Source organism: Sinocyclocheilus grahami, unplaced genomic scaffold, assembly GCF_001515645.1.
Source record: "Sinocyclocheilus grahami isolate Dianchi unplaced genomic scaffold, SAMN03320097.WGS_v1.1 scaffold609.1, whole genome shotgun sequence".
Taxonomy (NCBI): domain Eukaryota; kingdom Metazoa; phylum Chordata; class Actinopteri; order Cypriniformes; family Cyprinidae; genus Sinocyclocheilus; species Sinocyclocheilus grahami.
This window is the reverse complement of record NW_015505788.1, coordinates 605,062-619,717: the sequence shown is the minus strand read 5'-3', so window position 1 is coordinate 619,717 and position 14,656 is coordinate 605,062. Positions and strand designations below refer to the sequence as shown.

General features: G+C 33.8%; 2 protein-coding genes across 2 annotated transcripts in view; one reads left to right on the top strand and one right to left on the bottom strand.

Annotated features, from left to right (window-relative positions):
• The window catches only part of LOC107557573 (tenascin-like), an 82,442-nt gene extending 72,462 nt beyond the window's left edge, over positions 1 to 9,980 (top strand). Inside the window, exons 14-22 of the mRNA XM_016241047.1 lie at positions 398 to 517; positions 810 to 953; positions 2,889 to 3,019; positions 3,805 to 3,937; positions 5,331 to 5,482; positions 6,057 to 6,153; positions 6,248 to 6,409; positions 8,026 to 8,189; positions 9,388 to 9,980. Coding sequence (XP_016096533.1) covers positions 398 to 517; positions 810 to 953; positions 2,889 to 3,019; positions 3,805 to 3,937; positions 5,331 to 5,482; positions 6,057 to 6,153; positions 6,248 to 6,409; positions 8,026 to 8,189; positions 9,388 to 9,498 — 1,214 coding nt within the window. The 3' untranslated portion in view covers positions 9,499 to 9,980. The remainder of the gene's footprint in view (positions 1 to 397; positions 518 to 809; positions 954 to 2,888; positions 3,020 to 3,804; positions 3,938 to 5,330; positions 5,483 to 6,056; positions 6,154 to 6,247; positions 6,410 to 8,025; positions 8,190 to 9,387) is intronic.
• Positions 9,981 to 14,120: 4,140 nt separating this feature from the next.
• The window catches only part of LOC107557572 (TNF receptor-associated factor 2-like), an 11,778-nt gene continuing 11,242 nt past the window's right edge, over positions 14,121 to 14,656 (bottom strand). Inside the window, exon 9 of the mRNA XM_016241046.1 lies at positions 14,121 to 14,339. Within this exon, the coding sequence (XP_016096532.1) occupies positions 14,121 to 14,339 (219 nt within the window). The remainder of the gene's footprint in view (positions 14,340 to 14,656) is intronic.

Here is a 14,656-nt window from a genome sequence, read left to right as displayed (position 1 = left end):
TGTAATCTTTTTGTTTGTTTGTTTGTTTGTTTTACATATAACAAATGAATATCATAACAAAATAATATATATATATATATATAAACAAATTATAATATAATATAATATGCAACAGATCAGTAATTCATGTACATTCAAATGTAAAACCATGAAAATATTTAAAATTATTAATATAATTTAAATAATTAATTAATTAATTTATTTATATAATTTAAATTAATTAAATAATTATTATATTAATGTATAAATATACATTAAATTTTTTTGTATATATATATATATATATATAACAAAAAAACAACACCATGATTTTATAAATAACCAATAATATAATTATATAATAACAGATCAGTCATGCCAAAGTAATGTTTTTATTATTTAATTAATTTACCTCCAGCCCTGGATGCGCCACGCAGCCTGACTGCTGTCAATGTCACCGACACAAAGGTGCTGTTGCTGTGGCAACCTGCCGTGGCGACCGTGGATGGATATGTCATCACATACAGCGCAGACACTGGTGAGGAAACTCCTGCACTCTCTGTTGTGCTCTAGTTTGGGTTGCTTTATTCATGCTTGACTTGTCTGCATTGTCTCTGCTGCTGCTCGCCCTGAGTAGAGCACAAAATGATTTGAGATATTGTAATATTACGTGTCACACCGCAGGACACTGCTGTCACTGCTTGACATGTCAGCTACCCCAACATAAACCCACATCTGTTTTCACATTCAGTTACCGTGTTATCATTTCTCAGGCTCTGTCTTTTTTAGTTTTATAGAATCATTTCTGATTGATGTATTTTTCTCCACAGTGCCAGAGATATCAGAGCAGGTTTCTGGAAACACGGTGGAGTTTGAGATGAGCTCACTGGCTCCAGCAACTCAATACACTGTCAATGTTTTTGCCATCAGAAACCGAGAGAAAAGTGCTCCAGCGACCACAGACTTCACCACAGGTGAGAGGAGCTTCAGCCATTACTAGAGCTCCAGCGTCCCCTATAGACCTCATCCAATACAGCAGCACTTCTTTATTGAGCAGTTCATCTGCGGGATTCTTCAGAAACAGGGAGGAATTTGATTTAAAATTATAGTGAAATTCTGTAATGCATTATTTTTTTTTTTGCATATGATTAATATGCTATTATATGAACTTACACAATATTTTTTTTGTATTGTTTTATGTCCTATTCATTTTAATTTATTTTAATTATCTTATTATTTATAATTCTCATTATACTCATTATATTCTATTCATTATATTCATTTTCATAATTATTTTAATTATTATTTTATGTCCTATTATTTCATATGTCTTCATCGAAAATTAAAACCATTTAATTTATCACAAAAAATAATTTTCTAAATAATAATAAGTATTATTATTAGTAGTAGTAGTAGTAGTAGTAATATTAAAAGCAGGTTTAACACAGCTTTTAATGTTTTGTTTTATTTAAGAATAATTTTTTTTTTATTTTTTTAAAGAAATGTCCTGTTGTTCTATCATATGTGACCTAATTGAATAATAAAAAAAACATTTAATGTATCAAAATACAACAAATATGGAATATTTAAATCAGCATTAACACAGCTTTTAATGTTTTATATATTTTAAAGTTATTTACTGTTAGTTTCTCGTTTGTCCTGGTTGAAAAAAAAAATTATGTGCCACAAATTACTTAAAACATCCAATACAGCAGCACTTCTTTATTGAGCAGTTCATCTGCGGGATTCTTCAGAAACAGGGAGGAATTTGATTTAAAATTATAGTGAAATTCTGTAATGCATTATTTTTTTTTTTGCATATGATTAATATGCTATTATATGAACTTACACAATATTTTTTTTGTATTGTTTTATGTCCTATTCATTTTAATTTATTTTAATTATCTTATTATTTATAATTCTCATTATACTCATTATATTCTATTCATTATATTCATTTTCATAATTATTTTAATTATTATTTTATGTCCTATTATTTCATATGTCTTCATCGAAAATTAAAACCATTTAATTTATCACAAAAAATAATTTTCTAAATAATAATAAGTATTATTATTATTAGTAGTAGTAGTAGTAGTAGTAATATTAAAAGCAGGTTTAACACAGCTTTTAATGTTTTGTTTTATTTAAGAATAATTTTTTTTTAATTTTTTTTAAGAAATGTCCTGTTGTTCTATCATATGTGACCTAATTGAATAATAAAAAAAACATTTAATGTATCAAAATACAACAAATATGGAATATTTAAATCAGCATTAACACAGCTTTTAATGTTTTATATATTTTAAAGTTATTTACTGTTAGTTTCTCGTTTGTCCTGGTTGAAAAAAAAAATTATGTGCCACAAATTACTTAAAAATAATTATAAGATATAATAACAATAATACTAATATTATTTATTTTTTTATGGTTAATAATAAAATAATTTTTTTTTAAATATTTTATGCCTTGCATCTGATAATCAATACAATTTTTTTAAATCTTTTTCCAAATGTAACTACCTGCATAATAATAATAATAATGATAAACTGCTGGCCTGCTTATTTCAACACTTTTTTCTGTTTTGTCAAAAACAATTTTGTAAACAAAAATATATTCTCCCATAATGCATCAGTGAGAGAACCTGAGTTTAGGATACTTTTTACACTCAGTTTTCTTCACTGAAAATACCGTCATTCTCCTGATTCTCATAATAACGGACTGTCATTAACTCAGCTAAATGCTGTGAGAACAATGATCAATTCTAAACAATGAATGCATTCTTTATTTATTTCCAGCTCATTCACAAGTGTTGCCCCTAATACTAGCATGGTTTTGTTTTTTCATTCTAACTCATCTAATTGTCTGAATAAATGTCAGTGTAATCTGATTTCTCTGCTGTTATGTAGATGTGGACACTCCGCGTGATCTGGTTGCCAGTAATATCCAGACAGACAGCGCCGTTCTCACCTGGACGCCGCCGCGGGCCGCCATCACCGCATATATCCTGACCTTTGAAGCAGCGGACGGGGATGTCAGGGTCAGACTTTTCTCACATACTACTAACCTTCAGATGTTTATAGCTACCCACTTCTGCTATTGAGAATTGTAAGCTTTTAGTGTAATTACATAGGCCATATAAAAGGGATCGTTCAACCAAAAATCAACTTGTGTTGTTTGCAAACCTGTACGACTTGCGTTCTTCTGTGGAGCACAAAAGACATTTTTGAGGTTGAAATATCTATTTAAAACTATACCGTATACAATCCATGCAGGTTTAAAATCATATATAACTAATATAACCTATATGCATTAGTAATTTATATGGCTCAAGGCACAATTTGAGCATCTGGAGAATATTTTATAAGTATACATGAATTGCTTGATAATATATTATAATATAGTTTATAATACATATTATTTCATGTATAAAAATACTATAACATAATGTATTTATTTATTTATTTTAATTAATTAAATTAATTAACACCATAACAAAACAAAAAATATATATTTTCTTTTATTAATTTATTTTATATAGGCACAATTTGAACATCTAGAGAGTTTTGTTAATTTTGCAAATTCTAGAATTCTGTTTTTGGATACGATTAGACAACAACAACAATCATCATCATCACTATCATAATAATAATAGTCATAATACTAATCAGAATAATAATAATATGTTTTATTTGTAATGCAACTTATACTCAAAGTGCTCCAACATTACAAAAGTGATCAAAATAATATATAATATATGATGCATAACAATAATTATTAAATATTAGAAGGTGTTCAGATCATAATTGATGCATGTTCACACAGGAACTGAATCTAGAGCCGTCTGCGACCTCACACGGTCTGTCTGATCTGAGAAGCAGCACTGAGCACACAGTCCGACTGCAGGCCGTCGCTGAGGACAAGCGGAGCACACGGATCAGCACCGTCTTCAGCACGGGTCAGTCTGTTTACTACACACAACACTGCTTTTCTCCTAGCACAACCTCAGCTATATTACTCTTGATCAAACTTCCAATCACCCTTAAAGTCACCATGAAATCAAAACTGACAATTCTTACGGCAATAAGAATAAAAACAAATAAAAAAAGTGAAGTGACATGTGGCCAAGTATGGTGACCCATACTCAGAATTAGTGCTCTGCATTTACCCATCCAAAGTGCACACACACCGCAGTGAACACACACAAACCGTGAACACACACCCGGAGCAGTGGGCAGCCATTTATGCTGCGGCGCCCGGGGAGCAGTTGGGGGTTCGGTGCCTTGCTCAAGGGCACCTCAGTCGTGGTATTGAAGGTGGAAGAGAGCGCTGTACATTCACTCCCCCCACCTACAATCCCTGCCGGTACGAGACTCGAACCCACAACCTTTGGGTTACGAGTCCGACTCTCTAACCATTAGGCCACGACTTCCCCGTGGGAAAGTCCCCGTGAAAAAAAATTCCAAGGCAACGTTTCTCATTTTTGTTCAGTTTAAGCTGAAGTATTAAAATAACTAAAACTAAATAAACTAAAAATAAAAACTATTTAGACATATTTTAAAAAATCTGATACTGGCTTACTAATATCCCATTCTTATTACATTGTATTATGGTCCTGATTATTACTGTCTTCAGAATTGTTGATCAGTCATTCCTTTTGGTTTTAAATTCATGTGTTTTATTATTTCTGATTTATGTGTTTATGGTTTGATTTTAATGTACAGCACTTTGGTCACTCTTGTGGCTGTTTTCAAATGTGCTGTATAAATAAATGAACTTGAACTGATCAAAATGGCAAAAACTCATAACAAAATTAATAAAACCTTTAAAATTGAAATGAAAACAAAAAATATAACAATAAAATCTAAATCAAGACATTAGCAAAAACTACAAACAGTATATCAATTATTCTAAAATGACCATTACTGTAAATAAATCATTACTGTAATCTTTAATCAATAACATTAATGCTCCACAATAAGGAAAATACTATCACAATTATTGTGTATATATATACGAGTCGGACTCGTAACCCAAAGGTTGCGGGTTCGAGTCTCGTACCGGCAGGGATTGTAGGTGGGGGGAGTGAATGTACAGCACTCTCTCCCACCTTCAATACCACGACTGAGGTGCCCTTGAGCAAGGCACCGAACCCCCAACTGCTCCCCGGGCGCCGCAGCATAAATGGCTGCCCACTGCTCCGGGTGTGTGTTCACGGTGTGTGTGTGCCCTTAGGATGGGATAAATGCAGAGCACTAATTCCGAGAATGGGTCACCATACTTGGCCACATGTCACGTCACTTTATTATTTGCTGTCTGATTGTTGAATCAAATCCTCATATTGTGTGCAGCTGGCACGCGCTACAGGAACACCAAGGACTGCTCAGAAACTCTGCTGAACGGAGAGACGGCCTCGGGTCCGTACACCATTTACATCAGCGGAGACGAGAAGCAGCCGGTCCGAGTTTACTGTGACATGAGCACCGACGGCGGTGGCTGGATGGTGAGTCCAGATCAGCTCTTGCACCGGTTGCACCAGCTAGTTTTACAGCTTACACACTACTAAACATGTTTGCATTGCACCATTAAACTTAGTTGAAACTAACCTCTATGTATAAACTGAATGTTATAAAATAGAAGATTGAATAAACTGAATGGAATAAAATAGAAGATTGACTGAATTGCATCAATAATCTCGTTTTATTCCAGTATTTCATAAAAAATATATTTTGATTTCGTGTTGACTTTAAGAATGATTCGAACAAACCCATAACTCTTAAGTTTGAGCAGTAATATAGTTAGTTTTAAATGTGTTTCTGAATTATAAGAATACCTGTTATGCTATTCATGATTAAGTTGTATCATATTTCAATGGAAACATTTTTACCATGAGCAAGTATGGAAGCTTGTTTCTGCCACAAAAAAAAAAAAAGAAAATGTTAACTGAGGCTTTCAAGGTAACAATTCTGACTTTCTCACAATTCTAAGAAAAGAAAAAAAAGCCAAGGTCATGGGTTCAGTTTCCAGGGAATGCATGAACTAATTTCCCCTGTAAACAAATGTGTTTGTCTCCACAGGTGTTCCTACGGCGTCAGAGCGGCAAGCTGGATTTCTACAGGAACTGGAGGAACTACTCTGCAGGATTCGGCGACACGAACGATGAGTTCTGGCTCGGTGCGACTCGATTTTAACAGGCCAAAGTCATTACAACACTAAAATCTACTCAATCTGGGTTTACTGACGCAGATGGTGCATCTTTGTCTTTCAGGACTTTCAAATCTTCACAAAATCACCTCAGCCGGTCAGTACGAGTTGCGCGTGGACCTGCGTGACGGACAGGAGAGTGTGTTTGCAGTCTACGATAAATTTTACATCGCAGATCCTCGGTCCCGCTACAAGATCCAGATTGGTGCATACAGTGGTACCGCAGGTAAATTCCATATACATTATGCATTTGGTATACACTATTATCCAATGGAATACATATTACACTCTTAAAGGGGTTGTATGCTCTTTTAGAAAGTCTTGATTTTGTTTTGGGGGTGTACTAGAAGAGGCTCTCATACTAGATTGTTCGAAAAACACATTATTTTTCACATATTTTACATTATTACAACACCTCTCTCCCCAGTCTGGCGTGAACGGCTCGAATAGTTCCTGGATCAAATGAAGGTCCGCCTTCTGAAATACGAAATGTGCTGTGATTGGTTAGCTGGGCCAGTGTGTGCTGTGATCGGTTAGCTGGGTCAGTGTGTGCTGTGATCGGTTAGCTGGGCCAGTGTGTGTGTTGTGATCGGTTAGCTGGGCCAGTGTGTGTGTTGTGATTGGCAGCACTCGGCACCTGGTCGGGAAATGTTACGCCCCTTACCGTAGCCGCCTGCCAGCTTCAGTGTAAATATTGCGTCAAAATCAAATCAATTTGAGCACGATTTAAACCCGGATGATTGTAACCACTCTAAGTTCGTCTGCCTTGTGAAAACTAGCGCGTCTCCGTCTTAGTGATAACACTCGTTGCCTTCTCTAGTGCAGCTCAACCAGGTCTCGTCCCATTCGTCGATATTTGTGATATCACAAATCCCGGAAAATATGCGTTGTAGTCCAAACGAGTCGTTCGTTGTAGTTTTTGAAAAGTGATTTCTGTTAAATAAAATATCTCCTTTTGAAGTGCACTTTGAGCTTTGTAACTTTTTTATGCTCAAACAGCAACATTACAAACTAACTAAAGTTGAAAAAGTGAAAAAGCATAATAGCACCCCTTTAAAAATAAAGGTTCCAAAAAGAGGCGATGTCATAGAAGAACCATTTTTGGTTCCAAAAATAACTTTTTAGTGAACAGTTCTTAAAATAACCATTTTTCTTAGTGTGAAGAACACTAATTATCTAATAAAGCAATAAGCCCCAAGAAGCCGTGTTTTACAGTGAATTTATAACAGCTAAGGGGCATTGTTAGGAACGACGTGAAGCGAAGTGCCTAAAACCCCCTTAGCTGTTATAAATTCACTGTAAACCACGGCTTCACGGTGCTTATTGCTTTTATAAAACGGTTATTCCATATACGTAGTTAGGTTTCACAAAATAAAACAGATCAAACAAAGTGTAATGATATTAATAAAAACAGTATTCTTCCACCAAACAATGTAGCTCCTCAGAAACAGTTGCGGTTGCAACAAAGTGGTTGCCGAGCAACACACAAAGTCAACAAAGGTGTATGTTTGTAGAGTAATTTACAACAGCTTCGAACGCAGCTCAACCAATCAGAATCAAGGACCGGAACTCTCCGTTTTCTAAAGAACATTTTTTCACTATAAAAACTTTTTGTACAATAGAAAAGTTCCATGGATGTTAAAGGTTCTTCATAGAACCATCAATGCCAATTAAGAACCGTATCTCATGCAAATATGATGGTCATAAGGTCATTTCACCCTAGAATACATGCATACTTCATGATGCATCGTTCTTAAATGAGTGACACTATTTCATACCCAATGTTGGCAAAGGTTTTGTAATATTTAGCTTGTAATATTGTGTCTTTGTGTCTCTCTTTAGGTGATTCCTTGTCATATCACCAGAACAGACCCTTCTCCACCTATAACAATGACAATGACATTGCCGTCACCAACTGTGCCCTGTCCTACAAGGGAGCGTTCTGGTATAAAAACTGCCATCGAGTGAACCTGATGGGGAAATATGGAGACAGCAGTCACAGCAAAGTAAGTCATATTCTCCAATATTTTGGCCAATTACATTTTATATCAAAATGAATTTTACTGTTTTTTTTGTTTTTTTTAATTTTTAAAATAAAAGTTCAATAACAAACATGATCTGACTTTTCTCAGTAAAATAGACAAAAATATACATACTTTACAATAAGGACCCATTAGTTCATGTCAGATAATGCATTACCTAACAATGAGCTGCACATTTGTCCTGGTATTTATTAATTAACAGTATTTATTCATTTTGTTAATAAACATACAACTGTTCATCATTAGTTCAGCTCCATTAAATAATATGAACAGATACAACTTTTGATTTGAATAATGTATCAGAAAATTTTAAATAAACATTGATTAAGATTAGTTCCATCTAAAACTAAAACTATTAAACATTTTTGTTACTTGAAATAAAGCTGAAATAAGATAAAATAAATATTAGATGAATTACTTATTTAACTGGTTTCAGTTTCTAGTTTTCGTTTAGTTTAAGTTAGTTTAAACAGTAAAATTACTAAATCAAAATTAACATTGGACTAAAACTAAAACTGAAATAAAAATAAATTAAACCTAAATGGTAATATTTAAAATAAACATAAAAAAACGACAGAAGCACATAACAAAATTACTAACAATGTAATTAAAATTACAATAAAAAAAAATAAAAGCTAATTCAAAATATTAATAAAAACTGTAATAGTATATAATTAATACTAAAATAACATTGGTTTATTCATGTTAACTAATGTAGTTAATAAATGGAACCTTATTAAAAATAAAAGCTCATTCAAAAAATTAAAAAAAAAAACTATAATAGTATATAATTAATACTAAAATTACACTGGTTAGTTCGTGTTAACTAATGTAGTTAATAAATGTTAATAAATGGAACCTTATTGTAAAGCGTTACCAGTATAGCTTAATATTAAGAGGATAGATTTGCATCATAATAATCAGCGGTCTAAATGAAAGTGTAATTAGTAAAAAACATAATTTTCCCTTGGAAATATAATCCATAAAACGTCGTCCAAGTCCTCAGGTTCAATAATGCTCGAGTAGATAAAAGTACAATTTCCCCCAAATAATATTCAACTACAATAATTAAAATATATTTAAGTACTTTATACCCTCTCATATACAACACTGAAATGTTTTGTAACATACTGAATTTAAATGAAAGTATTTTAATTCACAGGGCATCAATTGGTTCCACTGGAAAGGCCACGAGCATTCGATTCCATTCGCGGAGATGAAGATCCGGCCAGTCAATTTCAGAAACTTGGAAGGCAGACGGAAAAGATCATAGACTTTAAATATCCCTCTTTCTCTTTTCCCCAAAATCCCACACATCTCTCGTCAACAGCCCGTCTCCCGTCACAGACAGATACGATTAAAACTCCTGAGTGAAACAGTTTTAGCCATTCGAACATTGCCTTCCATGTCAACATTATTAGACCAGTGAACGCCAGCGAATACGGCTTCTTCAGACCTTTGATATGTCAGAAACAGCCGTGATTGGTGGAGGGTAACAAACCTCCATATTTAGAATGATTAAAGGAAATATTCAATGATCTTGTACAGATTTTATTTCAGAGGAGGAAGTGTCTTCGAGACCAGTGCTGTCATTTCCTCATCATTACCACGCTCAGGTCTGACATGCGGTAGTCAGGATGGTGCAAATAAATGTGTTCATTTTGTCAGTTTTCAAAATTAAAGAATCAAATTTCAATGTGATTGTTTTCTTTCCCCCCATAGAGTCCTCGGTATCTATAATCCCTAAAAAGTGTTGATTAACCCTCTGGGGTCCGAGGGTGTTTTGGGCCCTGGAGAAGTTTTGACATGTCCTGACATTTGTGCTTTTTTCAGTTGCTAATAAACATTTTAATGGCCAAGTTTAGTAGCACCATAATCAGCACAAACTGGGCTACAATAATATGTGGGCAGCATGTATGTATGTGATTGTGTTTTTGAGAAAACAACGTTTATGCGTGCTTAGTGAAAAACTAAAATTTTAAAGTCACTGAAATAAGGCCATAAAACACATACAGAACATTTGTTCACAAGACTATTGAGAACTGGATCTTGAAGTCTAGAGTTTTTTCTTCAGAATGATGTGAAAATCATCTTGTTTACTCACTCACAGAAAACAATATATTGATTTAAATTTTCTAAGACACTTTTTGTGTAGAAAAGGAATATGCGAGGGGGCGTGAATGGTCATGTATAATGAGTGATTCACACCTGAGAAGACAAAGGCCTGCATAATAAGCTGCATAGTGAGCCTTTCAGTCAGGTGTGTGACTGAGAGGGAATTGCTACAAGAAAGAATGAGGAAAAAAGAAATGTATCTATTTTTAGTTTGTAGTTTATTTCGAATATATATAACTATCACATCATTTTGGGAGTGTGTGCATAACATGATCTTAGCTTAACTTGATCTCTTCTCCTGAAATGTGTCTAAAATTGATCAACAAAATAGGAAATAAAAATGTAATTTGTAACGTTGGGATTTTTTATGTGTTGTCAAGTTCTCTTTACCTATCCAGAAAAAAAAAATCATAATAATAATTAGTAATTCTCACAGAGAAATTCGTTTTTTAACAATAATACAATTATAATAACTTTTATTATAAAAACAAAACTTTTAATAAATAATATATAAAATAATAGTTCATTAATATTATATTATAATAATATAATTAATAATAATGAATTGTTAAAACACACACACACACATATATATATATATATATATATATATACAAACACATATATTATGTAACATAATACATATATATAATTATTAATTGTTAAAAACCAAAATTCTAATTGAGAAATATTTTTTTTATTAATTGTTTTATTAATTATCATTCAGAAATGTATTTCTAATACAGCCAGCAATGTTAATTACGCATAATAACAACATGTGCGTGTTTGTGACAGTGTAATTCTAGCCTTGATGATGAGTGTAATACCAAGCGACTAAGCAGACCATGACGTTTGAGATTGTAAAATATCAACAGTAGCCATGATCAAGGTTTGTGAAATGTTAATTTTTATGTTTTATGACAAATTTCGCATCTTCCATAGAAACATACTTGAATAAACTTAAAAAAAGATAGAGGTACAGGAAAAACATCTTTCTAAATAGTGGAAAAAAACTGTGAGCTATCAAAATCAAAGTGTGGCATTAATTATTGTAGCTCAGTTTTTGGAACATACAGTACATTTAGTAACTTCTGTTAGCCCGAATAATTATTCAGTGTATTAAATTGTTCATTAAAAGTAATAAAATATTTTGAATCAGCAGCCCATTGTTATGAATTGTACAAATCTGCGGGTATATAATTTGCAGTGTAATATACTTGAAAAATTAGCTGGAAATTTCACCTGGCACGAATCTCAATTTAAAGAAAAAAATAATAAAGTGAAATTAAGTTTTTGTTTTTATAAAATTCCGTTTTCATTAAAGGACAGATCGTTATCTAATAACTCTTAACAACACTATGCATATTTGGCACAAATAATGTCACAGAAACACAGTATAACATATCTTTTTAATGTCTGGTATCATCTATTTCATCCCTTTTAAGAAATGCCCTAAAACTGAGCTTCATCAGTATTGCAGTTTATAGATCCTCAGCTTTGAGATGAACTATTTCTCATATCGAGCGATCAGATTTAGTTTATCGCAAGGCATCGCATGTACAAATTAATCTGTACTTCCGACAATTTACTAAGAAGAAGTGAAAATTAGTTTTAAACCACCATGACTGCACATGTACAGCTATATAAATAATATGCATTAAATATAATAAAATAGATGTAAACTGTATATACATTTACTGTATAAAGATCCCTCACTTTGAGAGCTTATGGTTATATATAAAGATACATAGCGATTGCTTATATAGTATGAATATATCAATATCTGCTTTTATTTTTAAGAATAGAAGCAGTGTATCATATAAAATAATAATCATGTTTAATATTTATTTTATTCATCTCTAAAGTATGTCAGCAGTGGTGTCATCACTCACTGGATGAGAAAACTGTTTATGATAAATATCATGTGCATTTGCAGATTGAGGCCTCTCATGCACAGAGAAGTTTCAATAGTTGTCATAACTGGTTTAAAATCAGTGGATTCTGGTTAACTAGTTACACCCCCAATGCCAAATATAAAAGAGAATTGTATAGCAAAAGTTTTCAAATGCTTGGTCCTGTGTAAACATCTCAGTTTACACTAGAAAATACGCAAACTGCCTCGTACGTCGTTTGGCAGTGAGAAGAATTTAAAAAGAATAGAATATAAACTCGCACTCCATAAAGCCAACAAGCACTACAAACTCAAGCTCCGATGTACCATGTAAACTGTATAAATATTCCTATTTACAAAAGTAATAACAAGACTTCTCATCGTTTCTTATAAATATACAAAATGCAACGTAATAACTTGAATATTCATGTGCACAGGACTCCTGCCTGGGACCGTTTATTTCACAGACACCTACGGTACCATTTTTACCTTTAAACGTCAAACTATCTTCCACAGATGTATCCAAACACCAATTAAAGGAAATCCACGATCATGACCCTCACTATACTTACTGTATGACAATTAAAACCCCTTTGACGCTTAAAATCACTACAGGAGCACAATTTATCCACTTAGCAATGACGTTTCCAAAATAAAGTGTGCTGGCCACATTTCATGGTTTTCGACATGCAAATTGCAATTGATAAAAATGCTAATCAGCGTGTTTGTTTATTAAATTGTCTAATTAGAGGATGCATTCTGTTACTGATAATATTAACGCATTTTACCGTGATTAAATCCATTTTCCACCTACAGTAATTAGTACAGTAAATGCAAAAAAAGTGAAGAGCTTAAAGGAATAGTTGCTGAAAATGTCCTCACCCTCAGGCCATCCAAGATGTAGATGAGTTTGTTTCTTCATCAGATTTGGAGAAATGCAGCATTGCATCACTTGCTTAGCAATGGATGCTCTGCAGTGAATGGGTGCCGTCAGAATGAGAGTCCAAACAGCTGATAAAAACATCACAATAATCCACACCACTCCAGTCCATCAGTTAATGTCTTGTGAAGCCAAAAGATGCGCATTTGTAAGAAACAAATCCATCATCAAGACGTCTTTAACTTCAAACTGTTGCTTCCGGCTTTGAAAAAAAAAATCCATAATCAATAAAAATAGTCCATAATCCGTAATAATGCTTCCATTAGTGAAAAGTCCATCTCCTGTTGTCCTCTCACATCACAATCCACCCACATATTTGTTTAGAATTGTTTGTGAACTGAGCTTGATCTGTGCATATTTCTCTCCTGATTCAGACCAGACAACATTATTATGGATAGAGGACTCGTTTGAAGTTAAAAACGCCTTGATAGGTTTGTTTCCTACAAATGTGCAGCTTTTCACTTCACTAACAAGATGTTAACTGATGGACTGGAGTGGTGTGGATTACTTGGGGATGTTTTTATCAGCTGTTTGGACTCTCATTCTGACGGCACCCATTCACTGCAGAGGATCCATTGGTGAGCAAGTGATGCAATGCTACATTTCTCCAAATCTGATGAAGAAACAAACTCATCTACATCTTGCATGTTCTGAGGGTGTGTCAAATTTTCATCAAATTTTCATTTCTGGATGATCTATTTTGCATTATGATCTACACTATGTAACTGGACCGGACTTCACGTTCAATTCCAGTGTTGCATGACCCTTTTGCCTATTATAGAGCTCTACTGACCCTTTCTGGAACTGTGCATCAGTGCAACATTTGTGACAGCTTAACACATGCAGGGAAACGTGTCAAAACAGACGTCATGGAATAAATCTCCTGCTGTGGTGAAGCAGACCCTGCGTCAGGGGCAGCGTCTAATCATGTCGTACGAAAGTAGAAAACCTAAAGGCCAGTGAGATCCACGATGGCTTTGATGAAGATGGTGTCGTCACGTATGTATGAGTTCTTGCCCTCCAGCTTGGACAGCGGACAGAAGAGCGGGCAGCCGCTGGCGATGTTCATCTCGCTTACAGGCCTCTGGAATGAGGAGGAAGTGATGTCGGGACGGAAAGCATCGATGATGTGCTCTCTGTTACTCTGGTCCAGCAGCATCAGTGTGACCTGGAAGAAAGTAACTAACTTCAGCTCACAAACACATAACAACGCATGCATTTTGGGCTAGGTTAGGCTGGTTCATTTCGTTTCCCCCACCTGCATGGCTTTGGTTACACCACAGAACGTTAGTACTATTCTTAATATTAAAATAGACATCAAGTATTTAATTTAAATACATGACATTTATTAGTTCATTTTTAATTTATTATTATTGAAACAGACATCATGGAATAAATCTCCAGCTGTGGTGAAGCAGATCCTGCATCAGAGGCAGCGTCTAACCATGTCGTACGAAAGTAATAAACATATATATATATATATAT